This window comes from Notolabrus celidotus, chromosome 2 (assembly GCF_009762535.1).
Source record: "Notolabrus celidotus isolate fNotCel1 chromosome 2, fNotCel1.pri, whole genome shotgun sequence".
NCBI lineage: Eukaryota > Metazoa > Chordata > Actinopteri > Labriformes > Labridae > Notolabrus > Notolabrus celidotus.
This window is the reverse complement of record NC_048273.1, coordinates 18,226,618-18,244,092: the sequence shown is the minus strand read 5'-3', so window position 1 is coordinate 18,244,092 and position 17,475 is coordinate 18,226,618. Positions and strand designations below refer to the sequence as shown.

The 17,475-nt window shown below is 39.4% G+C and overlaps 1 protein-coding gene across 1 annotated transcript in view; it reads left to right on the top strand.

Moving 5' to 3' along the window:
* The window catches only part of LOC117829929 (voltage-dependent R-type calcium channel subunit alpha-1E), a 115,067-nt gene extending 102,147 nt beyond the window's left edge, over positions 1–12,920 (top strand). The window contains exons 39-50 of the mRNA XM_034707749.1: positions 347–509; positions 683–810; positions 2,426–2,522; positions 3,750–3,855; positions 4,043–4,150; positions 5,314–5,414; positions 5,737–5,843; positions 5,989–6,160; positions 6,753–6,881; positions 7,295–7,442; positions 8,428–8,609; positions 8,773–12,920. Of these exons, the coding sequence (XP_034563640.1) occupies positions 347–509; positions 683–810; positions 2,426–2,522; positions 3,750–3,855; positions 4,043–4,150; positions 5,314–5,414; positions 5,737–5,843; positions 5,989–6,160; positions 6,753–6,881; positions 7,295–7,442; positions 8,428–8,609; positions 8,773–9,309 (1,978 nt within the window). The 3' untranslated portion in view covers positions 9,310–12,920. The remainder of the gene's footprint in view (positions 1–346; positions 510–682; positions 811–2,425; positions 2,523–3,749; positions 3,856–4,042; positions 4,151–5,313; positions 5,415–5,736; positions 5,844–5,988; positions 6,161–6,752; positions 6,882–7,294; positions 7,443–8,427; positions 8,610–8,772) is intronic.
* The last annotated feature ends 4,555 nt before the right edge of the window (positions 12,921–17,475 follow it).

Here is a 17,475-nt window from a genome sequence, read left to right as displayed (position 1 = left end):
AAACCACATCTGTTTATATGTGTAAACTTGCAGATGACAGGAAACCTGCAATAAAACCAGAATACAACTGGGAGCAGTATGAACCATTTACATGAATATTCAGTCTTTAAAAGGTCAACCATACTGTATAAATGTAGTCATTACTGCAGAACTAGGCCTCAGATTTTGAGTGTCTGAAACCGTCTGTGAAGCATCCGGTGTGAGTCTTGAGGCTTTGATTGCGCCTTCCAGATGGCACACATAACTGTGAATAAACTGTGAGTTGGACTGCTTGATCCCTCATCATCCCTACTTCCCCTCCTCCCTCTCTTCCTCCATATGTTGTTTGTGTAATGTCTGTGTCCAGGAGTGCCACGGGGGAGTCATGGCAGGAGATCATGTTGTCTTGTCTGGGGGGCCAGAAGTGTGAGAAAGACCCAGCAGTTTCTACGCCCGACCAGGAGGGGGGCTGTGGCTCTGACTTCGCTTATTTCTACTTCGTCTCATTTATCTTCTTCAGCTCCTTTCTGGTAAGAGGAGGAAACTGCTGCGTGAACAAATCCTCTAAAGTACAAACACTGTTATGTTGTCTTTTTACTTTTATCCCATTCACTATCTTTCTCACTTTTCAAACAGCAAATACCATCTCACATAACTGAATGTGACTGCTCTTCCTTCTTCTGTGGTTTGTCATCTGTCACAGATGCTGAACCTGTTTGTAGCAGTGATCATGGATAACTTTGAGTACCTGACTAGGGACTCTTCCATCTTGGGTCCTCACCACCTGGATGAGTTTGTCCGGATCTGGGGGGAGTATGACCGCGCTGCCTGGTCAGTGTCATGTTGTCTTTTGACAGCATTCTATCCAAAGTTTAAAGTACAAATGTTACAGTTTGAGTAGTTTCAAACAATGTCGGAATCCAGGTTTTAAAACTTAAATGGACCCAATTACACACACTTTTGTTATCAACATTCATTAAAGCTGCTGTTGGTAGTTGCGATATTAACATCAGTTCTGAAAGAGATTTTGAATGTCAACACTACCCCTCCCCTCTCTGCTGTCGTAACCCTGCCCACAAAAGATCGTTGTGCGCGTTCTATGAGGAAGTAGTGGCTTCCCAGCCAATCAGGGTGACGTAGTGGGGCCTGATTGGCCGTAATGATGGGAACGAGGGGAATAATAACATTGCTTGATACAAAGGCACTGGAAAACACAGAGATTTTGCCATAATCTCAAATTACTTCACTTACTGATGAGTACCGATGGGTATTATGACCTTTTCTCCAAACCAAGCAGAAAAAAAAGTAGTTTTTTTACACCATTCCTACCAACATCAGCTTTAATTGACACTGTCTGTAATATTAAATGTGAAAAATAACATTATGAGGGTTTCTGTCTCTCAAGTATTACTATGAATAAAAATTGACCAGCCTTTATGAAAGTACTGATATTTTTTTAGTAGGTGCTTGTTTTGAATGTTGCGATATATGTATTTTGAAATGCTGTTAAGATGTCATAAGGCATCTCTTGTTTTGGACGAGAGGACTTTACCGCCTTTCACACCCCACTCCCCCTTCTTGTTGACTACAAAGCTGTAATGATACCAATGTATGTTCTTTCCAGTGGTAGGGTCCACTATAAGGAGATGTACAAAGTTGTACGCACTATCTCACCTCCTCTGGGCTTTGGAAAGAACTGCCCTCACAGGGTGGCATGCAAGGTTTGGTCCTCGCCCCCCCCCCCCCCCCCCCCCCCCCCCCCCCCTCCACTTGTTCCCTGTTTAGATTGGGGTCCTTCCTGACCTCCTCCTTTCCTTCCCTTCACCACCCTGCTTGATCTTTAGGGGTTTGATATTCAAGTCAAAGAATGATGACACTCAAGTCTCTGGGTACTAAGGCACAGGATATCCCTCATTCAGAAATATAAGCGATAATATTTTCTATATTTGAACAGAGGTTAAATCTGATTTTGGAACATTTTTATTGGGGGTAAGGCCTGTCCCTTTCTACCTTTTGGATCTGGTGTTATGATTTTTTAAAGTATCGTCACAATCTACAGGAGGTAAGTAGAAGATATTTGCACCAGATCCAGTGAGGCTGTCATTTCTTTGCTCATCCTGTCTGATATTTTTCTCCTTTCCCAGATTTCTATGCCCTGATGGCAGCATAGAAAGAATAACACCTGTTTTATTTCTCCTACTCTTACTCTCTCCCCCTGTGTGATAACTTAAAATAATCTTTTCTTTTGTATCTCCTTCATTCTCGTTCCTCCTTTTAACCCTTCACCCCTTCTTTTACTCTTTTCCTCTCTTATGCCCACCGGGCAATCAATCCCGGACTCCTCCTCCATTACTTAAATTCTCCTGCACCTTAAACATCCCGTTTCCCGCCCTTCCTCTTTCCCCTCTTTCTCATCCCCATCTTCATCGCTACCTGGCGCCCCCAGTGGTCGTATCCATTACACTGACATGTATGAGATGTTGACCAACATGTCGCCACCTCTAGGCCTGGGCAAGAAATGCCCCTCCAAGTTGGCATATAAGGTAGATTTAAACACAGTGAAGGAACAGGCACTGCAGAGGAAAGCAGTGTAAAAGCTCATTTTGTGTGTCATACGTTGGAAAAGCAAAGCATTTATTTCTGTTGGTTACATGGTGCAGTGTTGCTTGCTGAAGCAGCTTTAAGTTCCGGTAATTTATTTTATTGGCGGATGATCAGCGCTACAGTAATAATTTGCCTGTCTTTGCATTGCATCTTGGCAACAACAATAAGATATCACCATCTGTTTTGTTGATAACGGTGTATAATGAGAGCCTTTGTTAACGTTTATTTATGTGAGCCAGTCAGATGCACCAAATAAGAATCTCCAAACATCTTCATGCTAAATCTTGTCATTTGTTGAAGTGTGTGTGTCAAATGTTCTCACGTCCTTCATACCTACTTCTCTGTTTTTTACATGTTCCTGTCTGCATGCTCCTTCAGCCACCGCCTGAGTGTAACATGTAATGAAGTGTATGTGTGCGTGCTCTTTGTTGGCCTGCAAGCATGCACCTTCACCGATGAATGCTAATCTTTCGCTGCAGTGTTTTGCGTGAGTTTTGTCTTCTTTTATAGAACTAGTCACACTACACAGCAGATTCTGTTTAAAGCTCTTTGTACAGAACGACTGGAGAAGGCAAAGTTACAAAAAATACAGTTAATCGTAATACTCATGACTCCACAGTATGACACAAAGTGATAAGTTGATGGTGAAAGTTATTTCACTTTGTCTCAAAACAAGATACATGTCCTTCCCATCCTTCTGTATCACTCAGAGTTTTTTTTATTCTGAAAACAATACTTTAAAAAAACAACATCAAATGAAACCATGACAGAAAGTCCACACTTTATTGTTGCTTTGAAGCCCAGAAAGTGAATGGTAACTCATTTTGTTTTCCAAATAGTCACGTAATAATAGATTCATAGATGACCCACTAACTAAATTTAGTTAATAGATACTCATTATGTAATAACACAATGGTATCCTGCCAATGACCAACCTTGATCAAGCTTTTCTTGAGTGTCATTTATGATATTCACCATCAAAAATAAGAACCATTTAGAATATTTTATCTTGAGATGATGAGGACTTTAAGTCATGATTGTCTCGATACAACAGGACTATGAGCCCCCAGAGTCACTCTGGGCTTCCACTTTGGATTTGTGATATGTTTGATAATTATTTGTCCATTAGTTGTGACTGACAATAATAATGTTGCTGCTGCCTTTAGAGACTCGTCCTGATGAACATGCCGGTAGACGACGATATGACGGTTCATTTCACCTCAACCCTCATGGCCCTCATCCGCACGGCTCTGGAGGTCAAGATAGCCAGAGGTTAGACTAAGTATAATGACTCCATATAGACACATATGTACATATCTATACTTTGTATTAGATTGTATTTTTATTATTTCCTATCCTTTCGTATCATTTTGCATGTGATGTCATATCATATCATGTCCTAGCCTATCCTAACGCTTCATACATACGCTTCGTATTATTGTCTTTTTTGTAACTCTAGGAGGTGAGGATAGAAATCAGATGGACCTGGACCTGCAGAAGGAGATTGGTGTCATTTGGCCTCATCTTTCACAGAAGTCCTTGGAGCTTCTGGTTCCCATTCATAAAGGTGATGTCTGAATTACAGCTGTAGCTTGACAGTACACAAAGGGCCCGATCTACTAAAGGTTTGCGTGTATACACTGTGTTCCAAATTATTATGCAAGTTGCATTTCTGAAGAAGTCAGATAGTGAATATATTTCTTCAAATGTGTGGTTAAAATGATGCTTTTCAAAGTATGTCGGCGGTATTTTTAAATAAATGCAGAATCTGCAGAAATGAGTGTGCCAAATTATTATGCAAGTTGGTGATAAGAGCATATAACTTCTAAAAATCAAAACTAGGCACCATTTTAAACGTTCTATTGATTGAAAATAATAATATTTACTACAACTGTATTCAAACTTCAACAAAAACAACACTTTTTTTTACATTTGTATACAAAATAAAACTGTTAATGTCTTTGAAACATTTCAAATCTAAAGTGTTTCTCAAATGTCCAATATAACCTCCTTTTCTTTCAGTGAGGGTCAGAGGTCACTGGTAAACTGATTTAGTGAGGTTTCTGATTACTTCTCTGCTGACACTGTGTGCTGCACCTTGTAAGGCTTTCCGAAGATGCTCTTTTGAGCTGTATTTCTTGCCATCACTGTAAATCATCTTCTTTATTATTGACCACAAGTTCTCAGTCGGGTTGAGATCGGGTGAACAGGCAGGCCAGTTCATGAGACAATCATCTTTAAAGCCCTGAGATGCCATCCTGTCCTGGGAATAACATGAGGCATGTGACGGTGCATTGGCATGACCACTAGCATCTTTTTCGCTTTAGGTGAATGTCTTTTCCTCCATAGAAGGACATTTTTACATCGTCCTGAACCTCTTGGTCCTTGCTGGGTTCAGGACGGTGAAAACATTTCCTTCCATTGAGGAAAAGACAAGTAATACTCAAGTAAAGTACAGATACTCAAAAAATGTACTGAAGTACTGCACTGAAGTAAATTTACTTTGTTACAGTCCACCACTGCCCGCAACACGGCCATAGCAGGTGCAATTTTTTTTGTTTGCACATGCAATTTAGCGCTCTTTATTTGGGATCTTAGTAGATCAGGCCCAAAGTCTTCAAAGAAAAATTACCCCATATGGAGTAGTAGTTAGTTTTACATATAAACATATATTAAGTACATCTGAAGGGTTTTGTTTATGGTTTGATGTTTTTCTTTACCCTTTTTTAGCAAGTGACATGACAATTGGGAAGATTTATGCTGCCATGATGATCATGGATTATTACAAGCAGAGCAAGGCCAAGAAGCTGCGACAACAACTTGAGGAACAGGTACAGTTTGACTTTTCGTTAACGCAATTCTATTACCGATTTTACCTGTTTATTTCCATTCTTTTCATTTTAAAGATGAAATACTAGAACCCCTTTAATCTAACTTTCTAAAAGTATTTATTCATTGTTATATCAAACTTAGAAGACTATACTTGGGTCCAGACTTCAATGTAAACTAGCCATTTTAAGTGATAATTTACTGATTCTTTCACAAACTTCTAGCTAGGAAATGTCCATATCAGGAAATGTCATTAAAGGGACATTATGGTACTGTTGCCTGTTTTAATGTCCCTCTCTCTTCTGTGTTTTTTCCTTCCCATAGAAACACGCTCCCATGTTCCAGCGTATGGATGCTTCCTCTCTGCCTCAAGAAATCCTATGCAACGCTAAAGCTCTTTCATTCCTCAGGCACAGCGCTGGATCTGCTCTGTAAATACTCCACTAGAATCTTCCTCTTACATTAATCTACATTATGCTTTTAATTATGCTATTTGGAAAAGAAAAAAACTTTTTTACAATTTCTCTGCATGTGTGTATGTAACAAGGCTGTTGTTGTCTGTGTTTCTGCTTTCAGCACAAGAGGAGGTTTTGTGGCTCTCAGCCCCATCTCACCACAAGATATGTTCTTGCAGCCGCTCTCTCACTCCAGGGAGGAGAGAGAGGAAGAGGAGGAGGATGACGAATACCGGTCACCCTACCAGCCCTACCTCCATCCACATCACCAGCAACACCATTTACACACACTGGTAACTTGAAATACATCACCAGTTTGTATAATCCTTATGAGAAACAAGTGAATCAGAAGATATCAGAAAGAGGTATGTTTGTGGACTGAGGCTGAAGAAACTAGAAAAGTCATGGGGTTCCAAGTGATATGTCATCTGCTAATTTTATAACTGCAAGAGAGTAATATTATATTTTATCCAACAGAACAGTGCAGCACACACACACTCGTTTAAGAAAACTGATATTTACAGCAAAAATAAACATTTACAGCCTGGTGCAAAAATGAATTTGGTCTGAATAGCTGATTTCTCTGTCAGCACACAATATACTGGGAGTGATTTTTTTTTTTTAACTCATTAGATTGATATTAAAATGTTCAATTTCTGAGTATTGCATTACAGGCAGGCACATTATAGCTGTTAGTGAGGAGGCTGAAAGCCCGCCTCACTAACAGCTACATACCTGTAAGTAGGTTGTCCGAAAGTGATGATGGTTAGTAATAAAAACAGAATTATGGAGAGCTAGTCTCAGTAAAGTGTTGTTGGTATAATCTGGACACCTGGAAGAAGGAATACATTTGCCGTCTCTGTTTTTGTTGTTTTATTTGTGTAGGTGCCTGATGTAGTGAGGTATAACCAAGTGATGCAGCAGGCCACGCAGGACCAAACAGACATTAAATCCCCTCAGCGGACAGCATCTATCAGAGCATCTTCAATGCCCAGGCTGGCTATTGACCCACAGGTAATAAAGATTAACCTTTATCCACAGCTTTATTCAGTTCCTAACAAATCCAGGGTGAGGAACTGCTTTAACCTTTAAAAGCCTAGACCATCTTTTGGGGGGGGGCAGACTCTCCTGAATTTACTTTGAAAATGCTGAATGAGACACATGTGGTATCAATAGAGAGCTGAGAATGTCTGCCGTAACTGAGTTTTTAAAGCTTGGATTAACGGTTCAAAAGCTATCAAACATTTAAAAACAAGTAGCCGCGCCAGCTGTCTAGGTCTTTGAGGGTTAAGAATCAATAAAATGCTTAAATTCACAAAAGGTAAATGTATACACTAATTTTTTGTGGCCATGACAGATAGATACTTTTGCAGTTAATTTGTGGTAACTTTGGAATTTCTTTCTCTGGTTGTTTGATGTGTGTGTAGCCTGGGATGTCAGCAGACAACAAGCTGATGAAGCGTTCCTTCTCTACCATCGGAGACCAGTGTGTGAACGGCCTCTGGCAGGAGCAGCACTCTCTGGAGAGAGTCAGTCCTGACGACACGTACAGGCCTCGTCAGAGGAGCTACAGAGGTCACTCACAATACATTGCACTACTGTAACACCGGTCTGATACATTCTCATGACAATGTTCTGCCTTGAAAATTGAAATTAGATGAAAAGCATGCCTGGTCAGGGTATAGAAGTTGGTTAGACTCTGCCGAAAATTGTAAGTTATTATGAATGAATTTGAGCTGTTTTGATTATGTAAATCAACACTTTTAGCTGCATTGACCTCATTACATACTGAATATCAAGCATAATTAAGATTAAATAAAAATTCAAACTTAAAGTGAGAACTTAAATTTGGAGTGCCCATTCTCGATTTAAGGGAAACTGTTTATATTGAAATGGAAAATTATTAACTGAATGAAAAAGTATTATTACTTTAATTTATTTTTATTTATATTTCTAATTTATATGGATAAAACTCACTCAGCCTTTAAACTGAATTTCAAATTAGCACAAGGTACTAGTTCTCTAATTAAAAGGGCAAGTAATGAAACCCATAAGTTGCATAATCTACCACATGCCCCCAATGTCTCCTAATGTCCCCTAATGCTAACATGAAGATAGATGGGCTGCAACAGCCAGTTTTCAAGTGAGGATCTCCTGCCACCAATGTTTTTTGTCAAGTAAGTCCCAGAACCAAGGCAAGAAGAGCTTATCTACACTGGATTAGGCATTATGCATGTCCACATTATTTCCCCTTATCTAGAGTCTAACGTCCTCCTCTCCTTCAGTGTTTCACAAACTCTGTCTGCCTACTCCCAATTCTCCCAGTAATGAGATAGTTGTTCTTGCTATGAACTTTCTCCATCTTCTGCTGGACAAACCTTAACTTTCCATACTTGCAGTTCAGCTTTAATTGACACCTCTAAATATCTAAGCTTTCCATATGCCTCCTCCTCTGAGTAAAGTGTAGGTATAGATGGATGGTTCTTCTTATTCCTAAATTGAATCGAGGTACTTAAATTTCCTCTCACCTTTCTTAACTTAAATCTGCACACCTCTTTAGGTCCCAGAGTCAACCCCAGAGAGACGTGTAGTCATGAAAGAGGGAGGTCAAAGGAACGGCGCCACCTACTGTCTCCTGATGTGTCACGCTGCAACTCTGAAGAGCGCAGCCGGGAGCCTTCATGTGAGGGGAGACAATCCCGTTCACCTAGTGAAGGACGCAAACACACCTCGCCGAGACAGGTACAAGTACAACATGAAGACTCAGCAGATTGTTTTTGTGACCCAAAGCGGCCTTTATTTGTAGTAAGGGTCGTTTTAGTACCTGTGATTGGAAGTGCCGCAAGTGGACCTCTTGAAAAAAAATCAACGGTACTTTCCTTACTCTTGGACTTGTCATTTTCAGGTGACCACATCAGGCAGCCCCTCCCATTCAGCCTCAGAGTCCAGTACTCCTCGTAATCGACGGCAGCTGCCACAGACCCCCTCTCGCCCACGACCATACATCTCCTACTCCCCTCTGGCCTGCCCAGCTCATACCTCACCCCCACCAGCAAGCTCCTCTGAGGGACAGACCCAGCCTGAAGAGGGCCCCAGCGGTGCCACTGAGCCCCCGCTGAGGGCTGACAAGGACCTCCTTCAGGGGTCCTCCAGGAGTCAGGTTTCAGGACCAAGCCACCCATCTCCTCACCGCTACATCTCAGAGCCCTACCTCCCGTTCCATGAGGAGGTCAGCAGTGAAGGAGGGGATAAGCAGGACACGCTTACTTTTGAGAGTGCCATGGCGACAAGCTTGGGGCGGGTCAATGCCACATTCTCCGCCCCTCAGCTCAGACACTCCTGGCAGGTTCCTAACGGGCATTTCCGCAAGCAGTTTGGCCAGGCAACCCCGGCTGGAGCAAGAGAATTGCTAAGTGACACAGACGAGGATGACCGCTGCTAAAACAAAAAAAAAAGGGATGAAGAGGACGCGCAGAAAGACTGGGAACCGCAGAGGCTTTGACCCCTCTGCAGCTGTGAGAAATTTTATTCTCAGCACCAGTAGCAAAATGGGCAGCACCAAACAGCTGTTTATCTGGATACTTGGATGTCTTACTGCAACATTTTTCATGTGTGTGTTTGTTGTAGCTGAAGGAAAGCTACATGCGCGGACTTGGATGTGTGTATTGTGTGTGTGTGTGTGTGTGTGTGTACCGACAGAAAATTTGCCAAATCAAGACAACAGCAGAGACTGACTGTGTTAAAAATCAAACACTGCAGGCAAAAAAAAGTGTTGCCAAGTGTTCTGTTGTTATTTGAACAAAAAAGTTGTGAAACATTGAACCAAGACGTCCAAAACCTCTTGTGAATCAAAGAAACCGATAAAAGTGCGTTTTGTTTATGTGAACTTAGAGGTAGCATGTACAAATGTAATACAATGAATGTATTTTAACTTTTAGTTCCTATGATCTGTCATTCAAGAGGGTTGCTGTTGATCTATTCTGAACACAGCTGAATGAGTAGCATTGAATCAGGAGTTGCATCAGAGTTTATGTATATGCCAATTTATATCTCCACGCAATTCCCGTTTGCTAGTACGATAGTATCCACATGGTTCATGGGCATTAGCCTGTCAATAAATCAACAAATGGTAAGTACAGCAAAACAAGTTCCAGACCTTAAACTGAGCAAAACCTCAAGTGAGGATTATGTTATTTTTTCTGTCCATTTAAAACAATGAAGGTGTACCTTTTAAGTGAAGCAGCACAGTGCAGGTCTATGTTGATTTTGTGTTGTGAAAATGATAAAATCAAAGATTTTGAACAGCTTAAGTGATGTTTTGTCTCAGGTGACTAGACCATTAATTTTGTTGTATATTACCTTCGCAAATCTTCTAAAATATGTCCATCTAATCAAAGACTTGGAAAATCAGAGCAACTAAAGGTGTCGCATAACCCTATGGGTCAGTCTGTTTGGTATCAGCATGAAAATTCCATCAGAAGAGACTTCCTACCAGCTATTCTGCTTTGACAAATATCAGTCTGTAGAAAAGACAACTTGAATATACTCAAATGGATGTACACTCCTCACATTCCTGTGCTGGAGAAGTGTTGATGTTGTGTCAGAGGGGTGACTAAAGCCATTATCTTCCCGTATATAGAACCAGAGAAATGTCTTCTTCAGGATGTGATGCCTTCTTTTATGTGATAAGAAAAATGAAAAGAATTTAAAGTATTTTTTTTACATGTGATGCAACATGGATACTTTTAGAAAAGATGAATCACAGGCACAGTATAGTTTGTTCATAGACTGTATGTGGATTCAAGGCAGCCACCTTGACTTCATTCAGTGGTTTACAAAAGCCCTTTAGAAACTTTGAGTTTAGCATTTTGGCAATCCCATCTGGTTTTATCTAAGATATGTGACAAGATTTTTTATTGCAGAGTGCTATGAATTGTTGCATCTCTATCCTGGTTGACAGGTCTACAGAATCTACAGAATGAACATCATGCTGTATTCAATAAGACTTGAAACCAGTAATTGAGACTATACAATTTTCATTTTCTCCTCTGTTTACATACAATGAAATTTCTTTCAGCAAATAGTTAAGTCTCCCCCTGCTGGGCATTTAAAATAATAGTTCTTCAATACAAACTTCACTTTAAAAACCAGAGGCAAGTTTTAACTGATATAAATTGCAGTTGTTTGTCATTAAGTTACCAGCTACATTGTTTCTGTCATACTGAAGCCTTTGTTTTGGTCATTAGAAACATGCATGACCATATTCAGAGAGCAGCCATTTTCTGCTGATGTCATCTCCTGGGAAGCTAAAATGCTGCTGGGACAACATACTGCTGTGTCCCAGATTTGGAGGTATATCTGACAAATAATATTGTTTTAATTTCTCTGTTGTTCAGCAACTTAAAAGAAAAGGGAAAATCTGTCTTTGTTTCAAGTCAAAACTAGATTACTCATGGCTACAGTCAAACAACAGTCAATGTTCACGCTAATAATGCTAGCTAGTGATACAGTTAGCTAGAAAAAGGTTGAAAGTAACTTTATTAGCATTGCTACAAGAATTTTTCCATGATGCAAAATAAAATGAGTAAATTCCTGGTTCAAGTCATGCCCGTGAGGAAATTACTTCCTTGCTAAATGTTAGCTAAGACGTAGTTGACTGCTAGCTTTAGCTGTCGTCTGTTAGCTGATAGGTTCTTAGGTATGTTGTTTAACCTCTAAATATGACTTAAAGCTGCTGTTGGTAGGAATGGTGTAGAAAACGTTACTTTTTTTCCCTGCTGGGTTTGGAGAAAAGGTCGTAATGCCCATCGGTACTCATCGGTAAGTGGAATAATTTGAGATTATTGCGAAATCTCTGCATTTTCCAATGCCTTTGTATCAAGCAATGTTATTATTCCCCTCATTCCCGTTATGACGGACCAATCATAGCTAATCTCCAATCCTCTGTCCTTATTGGTTAAGGAGCAGCCCCTACTACATCCTCTGATTGGTTATGAGTTCGGCACTATCATGACTGCACACGCCGATCTGTGTTGGGGGGCTAAGAGGAAATCTGGTTGGGAGGGATAGTGTTGACATTCGAAGTCCCTCTCTCTGAACAGATGTTTACTCTGTGACTACCAACAGCAGCTTTAACATCTAAATATGACTTAATGTGCTTAAAATATGTTAAATTGTATTTAAAGTTACTCAAAATACCAGGACTTCATGAAAACCAATACTGAACATACAGCACCCTAAGCATGATGTCAGAGGAAAACGGTTGCTATGTGAATATGGTGAATAATGGCATTATCTGTGCTCCAGAGTTATGTGTACCCCATGCATGATCATGATGTCAGTGATGATAATAGATGTGTGAGCCATATGTTTTTAAAAGCTGCCCAGTGCTTTGAAAAGCTTTCCACCAACACAGAAATTATAAAACATCAGTTTGAGAAATGTGATTGTTATTTTTCCTATCCTTAAATTCACTGTCAGTATCCTTTATTAACATTCCAACTTTATCCCCAATTTGTTGTTCTATCTAAATAAGGTATATATTTAAGTCACATGCTGTTGTGTTAGTGTAGTACATCGAGTTTCTGAAAAATGAGCACTGGACCTACAGGGGAAAAGAGGTCAAACTTACCAGCTGGAGTCTCTGAATCTGAAAGACTTGGACTTTTTGAGAATAACCCCTTTAAATGTGTCGACTAAAATGCGCGACTGGCACAGTATACGTTTTAGGTTCAGGCTCCAGCCCTTTAGTTTATAGGACCATGCATAACGTTTACACTGCAGCCTAGGACTTTACCTTGATGTCTGTACAGAACAGCCTGATCTGTGCCTGGGGAGACTCCTCCGAAAAGGTCCCTGTCAAGCCTGGATTTCATGGATAGAGAAGCTTCTTAGTAAATATGTAGTATAAACTGTACAAAATAAATCCATGTGTCATTTACTGCACTGTTTCTATTTTTGGTTTAAATCATGATGCCTGTCCATGACTTTGACAACACAAGTGTTTGAGTACAACTTATCTGTTCAAAGGACCATTAAAGAGAGATCACATGACTTTTCTGTAATGGGTGATGTTACTACTTTTTATATTAACATAAACCTGATCACTTTCAAAAGTTTTCTGATTACAAGTATTAAGAAGTTGTTTTTTTTAAATAACCCAATTACTTGTTAATGAAAAGGAATAACTGAACTGGTTTAGTTATCATAGCTGGCTGTGACAGGAAGTGAAGCCAAGACCAAAGGGGTATGCTGTCACAAACAAGGCATTTTCTTTACCAGGTAAGCTAATGAGGCTTTGCAGTTTCAAAACGAGGGCTTTAACAGGTGAGCTTATTTACCTGTATTTAAAGGAATTGCTTTCAGTTTTAAAAAGGGCGGTGTAGTATTTCTGTTTATTTGTGCTGAGAAAACTGACTAAATGAAAAAGACAGAAGATGGGCAGTGAAAGTGTCTTGTAAATTGACCCATGGCTTGAGGAGAAGGCTGTCGGAAAAATTACACCTAACCTGGTAAGAATTAAGTACAGAATCCCTGCTTAATGTGTAAATCAAAGGAAGTTTGGGGCTTTTTTTTCTTAAACCTACAACAGATTTATCAATCAAAATTTCCCACAAATGACTGAACCTAAGCAAAGTAATGTCAAAAATAAGTGACACAGATTTTTCCTCTTTGACTCCACAAGACTATTTTTCAATTTCAGAGAGCTGACAGGGTCACTCGTGACTAACCTATCTAGAGAGGCTTTTTTTCTTTATGTTCGGGTTCCAAAATCTCAGCTCGAGACTTTAGTGTTAAACTTGACCTAGACTGTTTACACACAGAGAACTAAAGCCATGTGAATCTGTCAGCTTTGTGATAGAGTTTACGTTCACTTGTGAAGCGGCTCTCTGTGGTCAAAGCCTCCAGTCTCTGTGACACCACAACCGTTGGTTTTTAAATCTATACTGTCCTGTCACCTCACAGCTGTCCATGTCCAGTGAGTGATTCATAAAAAGGTGTCTATGAGCCAGTGTATGGCTGTGTGTTTGATGCGTGTGTGGGAGTTTTGCGTATGTGGATGTGCTAACATTTACATGTCAGTTTTCCAGAAGAGGTGAATGTGCTGATGTGTCTGTGTCTGAGTCAGTGACGGTAAGAGAGGATGACGCTACTGGCTATTTTAGGGCTGGATGTGGGAAGTAGCACAACCTCTACCTGTCCATCTCTTTGATCAGGCTGGAGTTGTATCTGGACCGCTGGTTGCAGGGGAGCGTCCCCTTGTGGGAGGGCAAGGGGCCACAGATTGACATGCCTCACTCTGTTGGGAGGAGCTTAACTCCCTCAACATACACCCTTTACCGTAAGCCCCAACCTTACCTGACACAAACCCTTCTTGGGCTTCTGATCTTCATGTTACATTCCTCACCCTGGCCACAGACCTTCCTGCCTTCACTCCTGACCCCGTACATGAAAAGTAAAGGGTTGGCTCAATGTGAAGTTCAATGTCAAATATGTCAAATAAATGCAAGATTTATCAGATTTTTTGGTACTGACTGAAGGGCTCAGTCTACAGCAGTAGATCTAAAGTTCCTAAATAATTGCAATCATAAAATCTTGGTGAAATACATATTTGTTAGAAGATCAGATACAGAACATGCACTATTTTACACAGGGATAACTTGTTTTAGGCAGTTGCATTAACCTCCAGCTGCCAAATCTTTCTATTTTTTTTCTAATTTATGTTGACGGATGTACCTTTATTTCAAACAGGACGTGACCATAGCTGTTTTATTGTCTCACTTATACCATTAATTTGTCCAAGTATAAGAGTCTGGACTGCATCAGAAAATATATATTTTAATATAACATATCTGAAATGTCTTAAAATTTTGGAGAATGTCAGGGAATTATCTTCTGAAATTTTAGAAAATTCTTGAACTTATTTTCAGAGAATTTTGATGGACATTTTGGAAATTTTCAAATGATTTGTTGAATTTTCAATTGAAATATTTGGACACTTAAAAAAAAAAACACGACCTTTAAAGGAATTTGGGGCAATTCTAAAATGAAAATTGGGAATTTTCACAAACATTCATTTTTTACTATAATTTGGGCAAATTTTGATAGATTTTGGGGGATTTTTCACCTGTATTAATGGAAATTTGGGGCAGATTTTTTTTAGATATTTCCAAATTGAAAAATCAGAATACTCAAAAGACTGTCCCCCGTAGATCAAACATTGTTTATGTCCCTTTTGATGGGAGATAGAATGGAAGCAATAGGAAGCAGACAGGGATAAGGATATAGTCGGTGTGTTTTTAGAGTTCTGGCTGTGAGACTTTTAGGTTCTGGCTTGGTCCACTGATTTCATCACCTCTCTATGCTGTATTATTCTGTCAGTCAGGACAGTAAAGGCTGTATTGGGCGGAGTGTGTGTTTTTTCCAGTGCAGCCCAAGAGAGAGTGTGTGTAATGCAGTTACAGTCAGAGGAGTCCAGAGGTTTCCTTAATCAGGAGTCATGCAGGGTGCTGTGGTGCTGTTACTGCTACTAAGCCACGTAAGTCTGTTAGTCTGTATCACTGCTCTCTGTTAACATGTCATTGATTAAGGTTACATTTCTACAGATCAAACAGAAGCAGATATATTGTTTGTTTTGGAATGCCTGTAGGAATTATGATCACAAAATGCTATGATCAAACAATGATTTCTGCAGATCCAAGCTATTCAGGCAGTTCAAGTCTGAATAGAAATGTTTCTTTAGAACTTTGTTGATAAACTTGACTTGGCTCTCTTACCTTTTAACAGCTTTACTCTAGCATTAAATAAGGTTAAAGCATGTCGCTGTTTTGGTTTATAGTTGACATCACTTTTGGCTATGAACTACTTTCTCTGTATATGGTCTTTTACATCTTGTATCATCAGTTGTTTGAATATTTCTGGATCGGATTTGCAGGATTGTTACATGTGCATGTGAGAAGATGAGAAGCGGGGGACGATTTTCACATTAGAGAGTAAATCTCATAAAATGCCTTGTAAAAATGTTTCTGCCTCTGTCACCATGGTAATGTTTAAAGCACTGCCTGCAACTGGATGTGAGGTTACATATTAAGGATCCATTTAGAACAGAAACTTTTTCACCTTATAATATCCATCATCAATTGAGGAAACAATGAGTCCTGAATGTGAAAAAAACATCACATAATGTCATGGTTTTGCAGTATGTGTTCAAAACAGTGGACAAAGTTGTACAGTATATGCTCAGTGCTTGTTTTTGACTAATTATTCACAAACACTTGATCAAAAAATTCATTTTTTTAAGTCAATTTCATTTTTTCTAGTTCTTTTTCTGAAAAGAAAAGCCTGGAATGTCAATAGTATATGATTCACTGCACAACGTTTTATTCTTTTATTTAAAAGATAGCTGAAATTCATTCTATGCTACAATTGGTAGTCGTTTTAATATCTGTCAGTATTCTGTATTTGCAGTGTCACAATCTAGTGAATCTATTAAGTTTAACATAATTGTAATATATGAATATTCTCAATCTTGCTACCCCCTAGTGGCATTATGAAAAATCAAAAGTAGTAAACAGCAATATGTTTGAGAATAAGATAATGTTCCTTATAGAGTTTTGAATAAAACTTGTGACTTTGGTCACCCTCTGTCTTTTGTGTGTTTGTGGTGTGTTCAGGCAGCCACCTAGCCGTCAACTTTGTTCTAGGAGATCCTTTAAAAGCAGTTCAGAATTATTAGGGCCACAGCCCAGACAGACACACCAGTGCAAGCATCACATTACTTTCAGCCACCAGGACCTTTTGAAAACTGATGAATCTCTCCCACTAGGTTCACAGTCTGTTCCTCTTTTTTTATATAATATTATAAGCTCTATATTATTTTTTAAGACATGTTCATAACTATTACATTTTTTCGATGTGGCAAGCATTTTTTCCTGGAGCTGACAAAGAAAATTGAAGGGACAGAAGTGTGACTTTTAAGAGAAAAAATGTCTTACATTACCTTTAAACTATGGCAGTTGCAACAAATGAATGCAAATGTCTATCTGGAGTCTGAATGTAAAACAACCACCTTCAAAGTTTTATCTTAAATTGAAAACCAGCAAGCAAGGAGAAAAGCATAGTTTCTCCTTGAGCCAATCAGAGGAGGTGCTGAAGGCAAACCGTGTGGAGCTTTTTTATTTATGGTTATATGTTAAAGTGATATATGGTTCTTCATAATATTAATCCACAGTTCTGTGCTATGTAATGCATCTGATGTGGGGCTTTTGTAGTTTGTTCTGTGTTCAAAGTTGCACTCTATTTCTCTAAGGCATTTATCATTCTTATAACATAGATGCTTTTTGGGGGGTAATATCCTTATACTGCTTTGAGCTATTCAGCACCTAATAGGAAAATGTTAATTACAGAACACGTCAGAATTCATTGATAAATCTTTCGGGGATGTGCAATTCTCACTTCAAGACTTGAAATGTAGCTCAGACTACTAATGAAGGGCTGATTTTGTTTCCTTTTTTTGTGTAAACCTTTCCCAGGAGGTTGGGGCTATGGATGAGGTGACCATTCAGCCAGGGATTAAAGTATCATCAAGACCTGAAACGTCCACCCAACA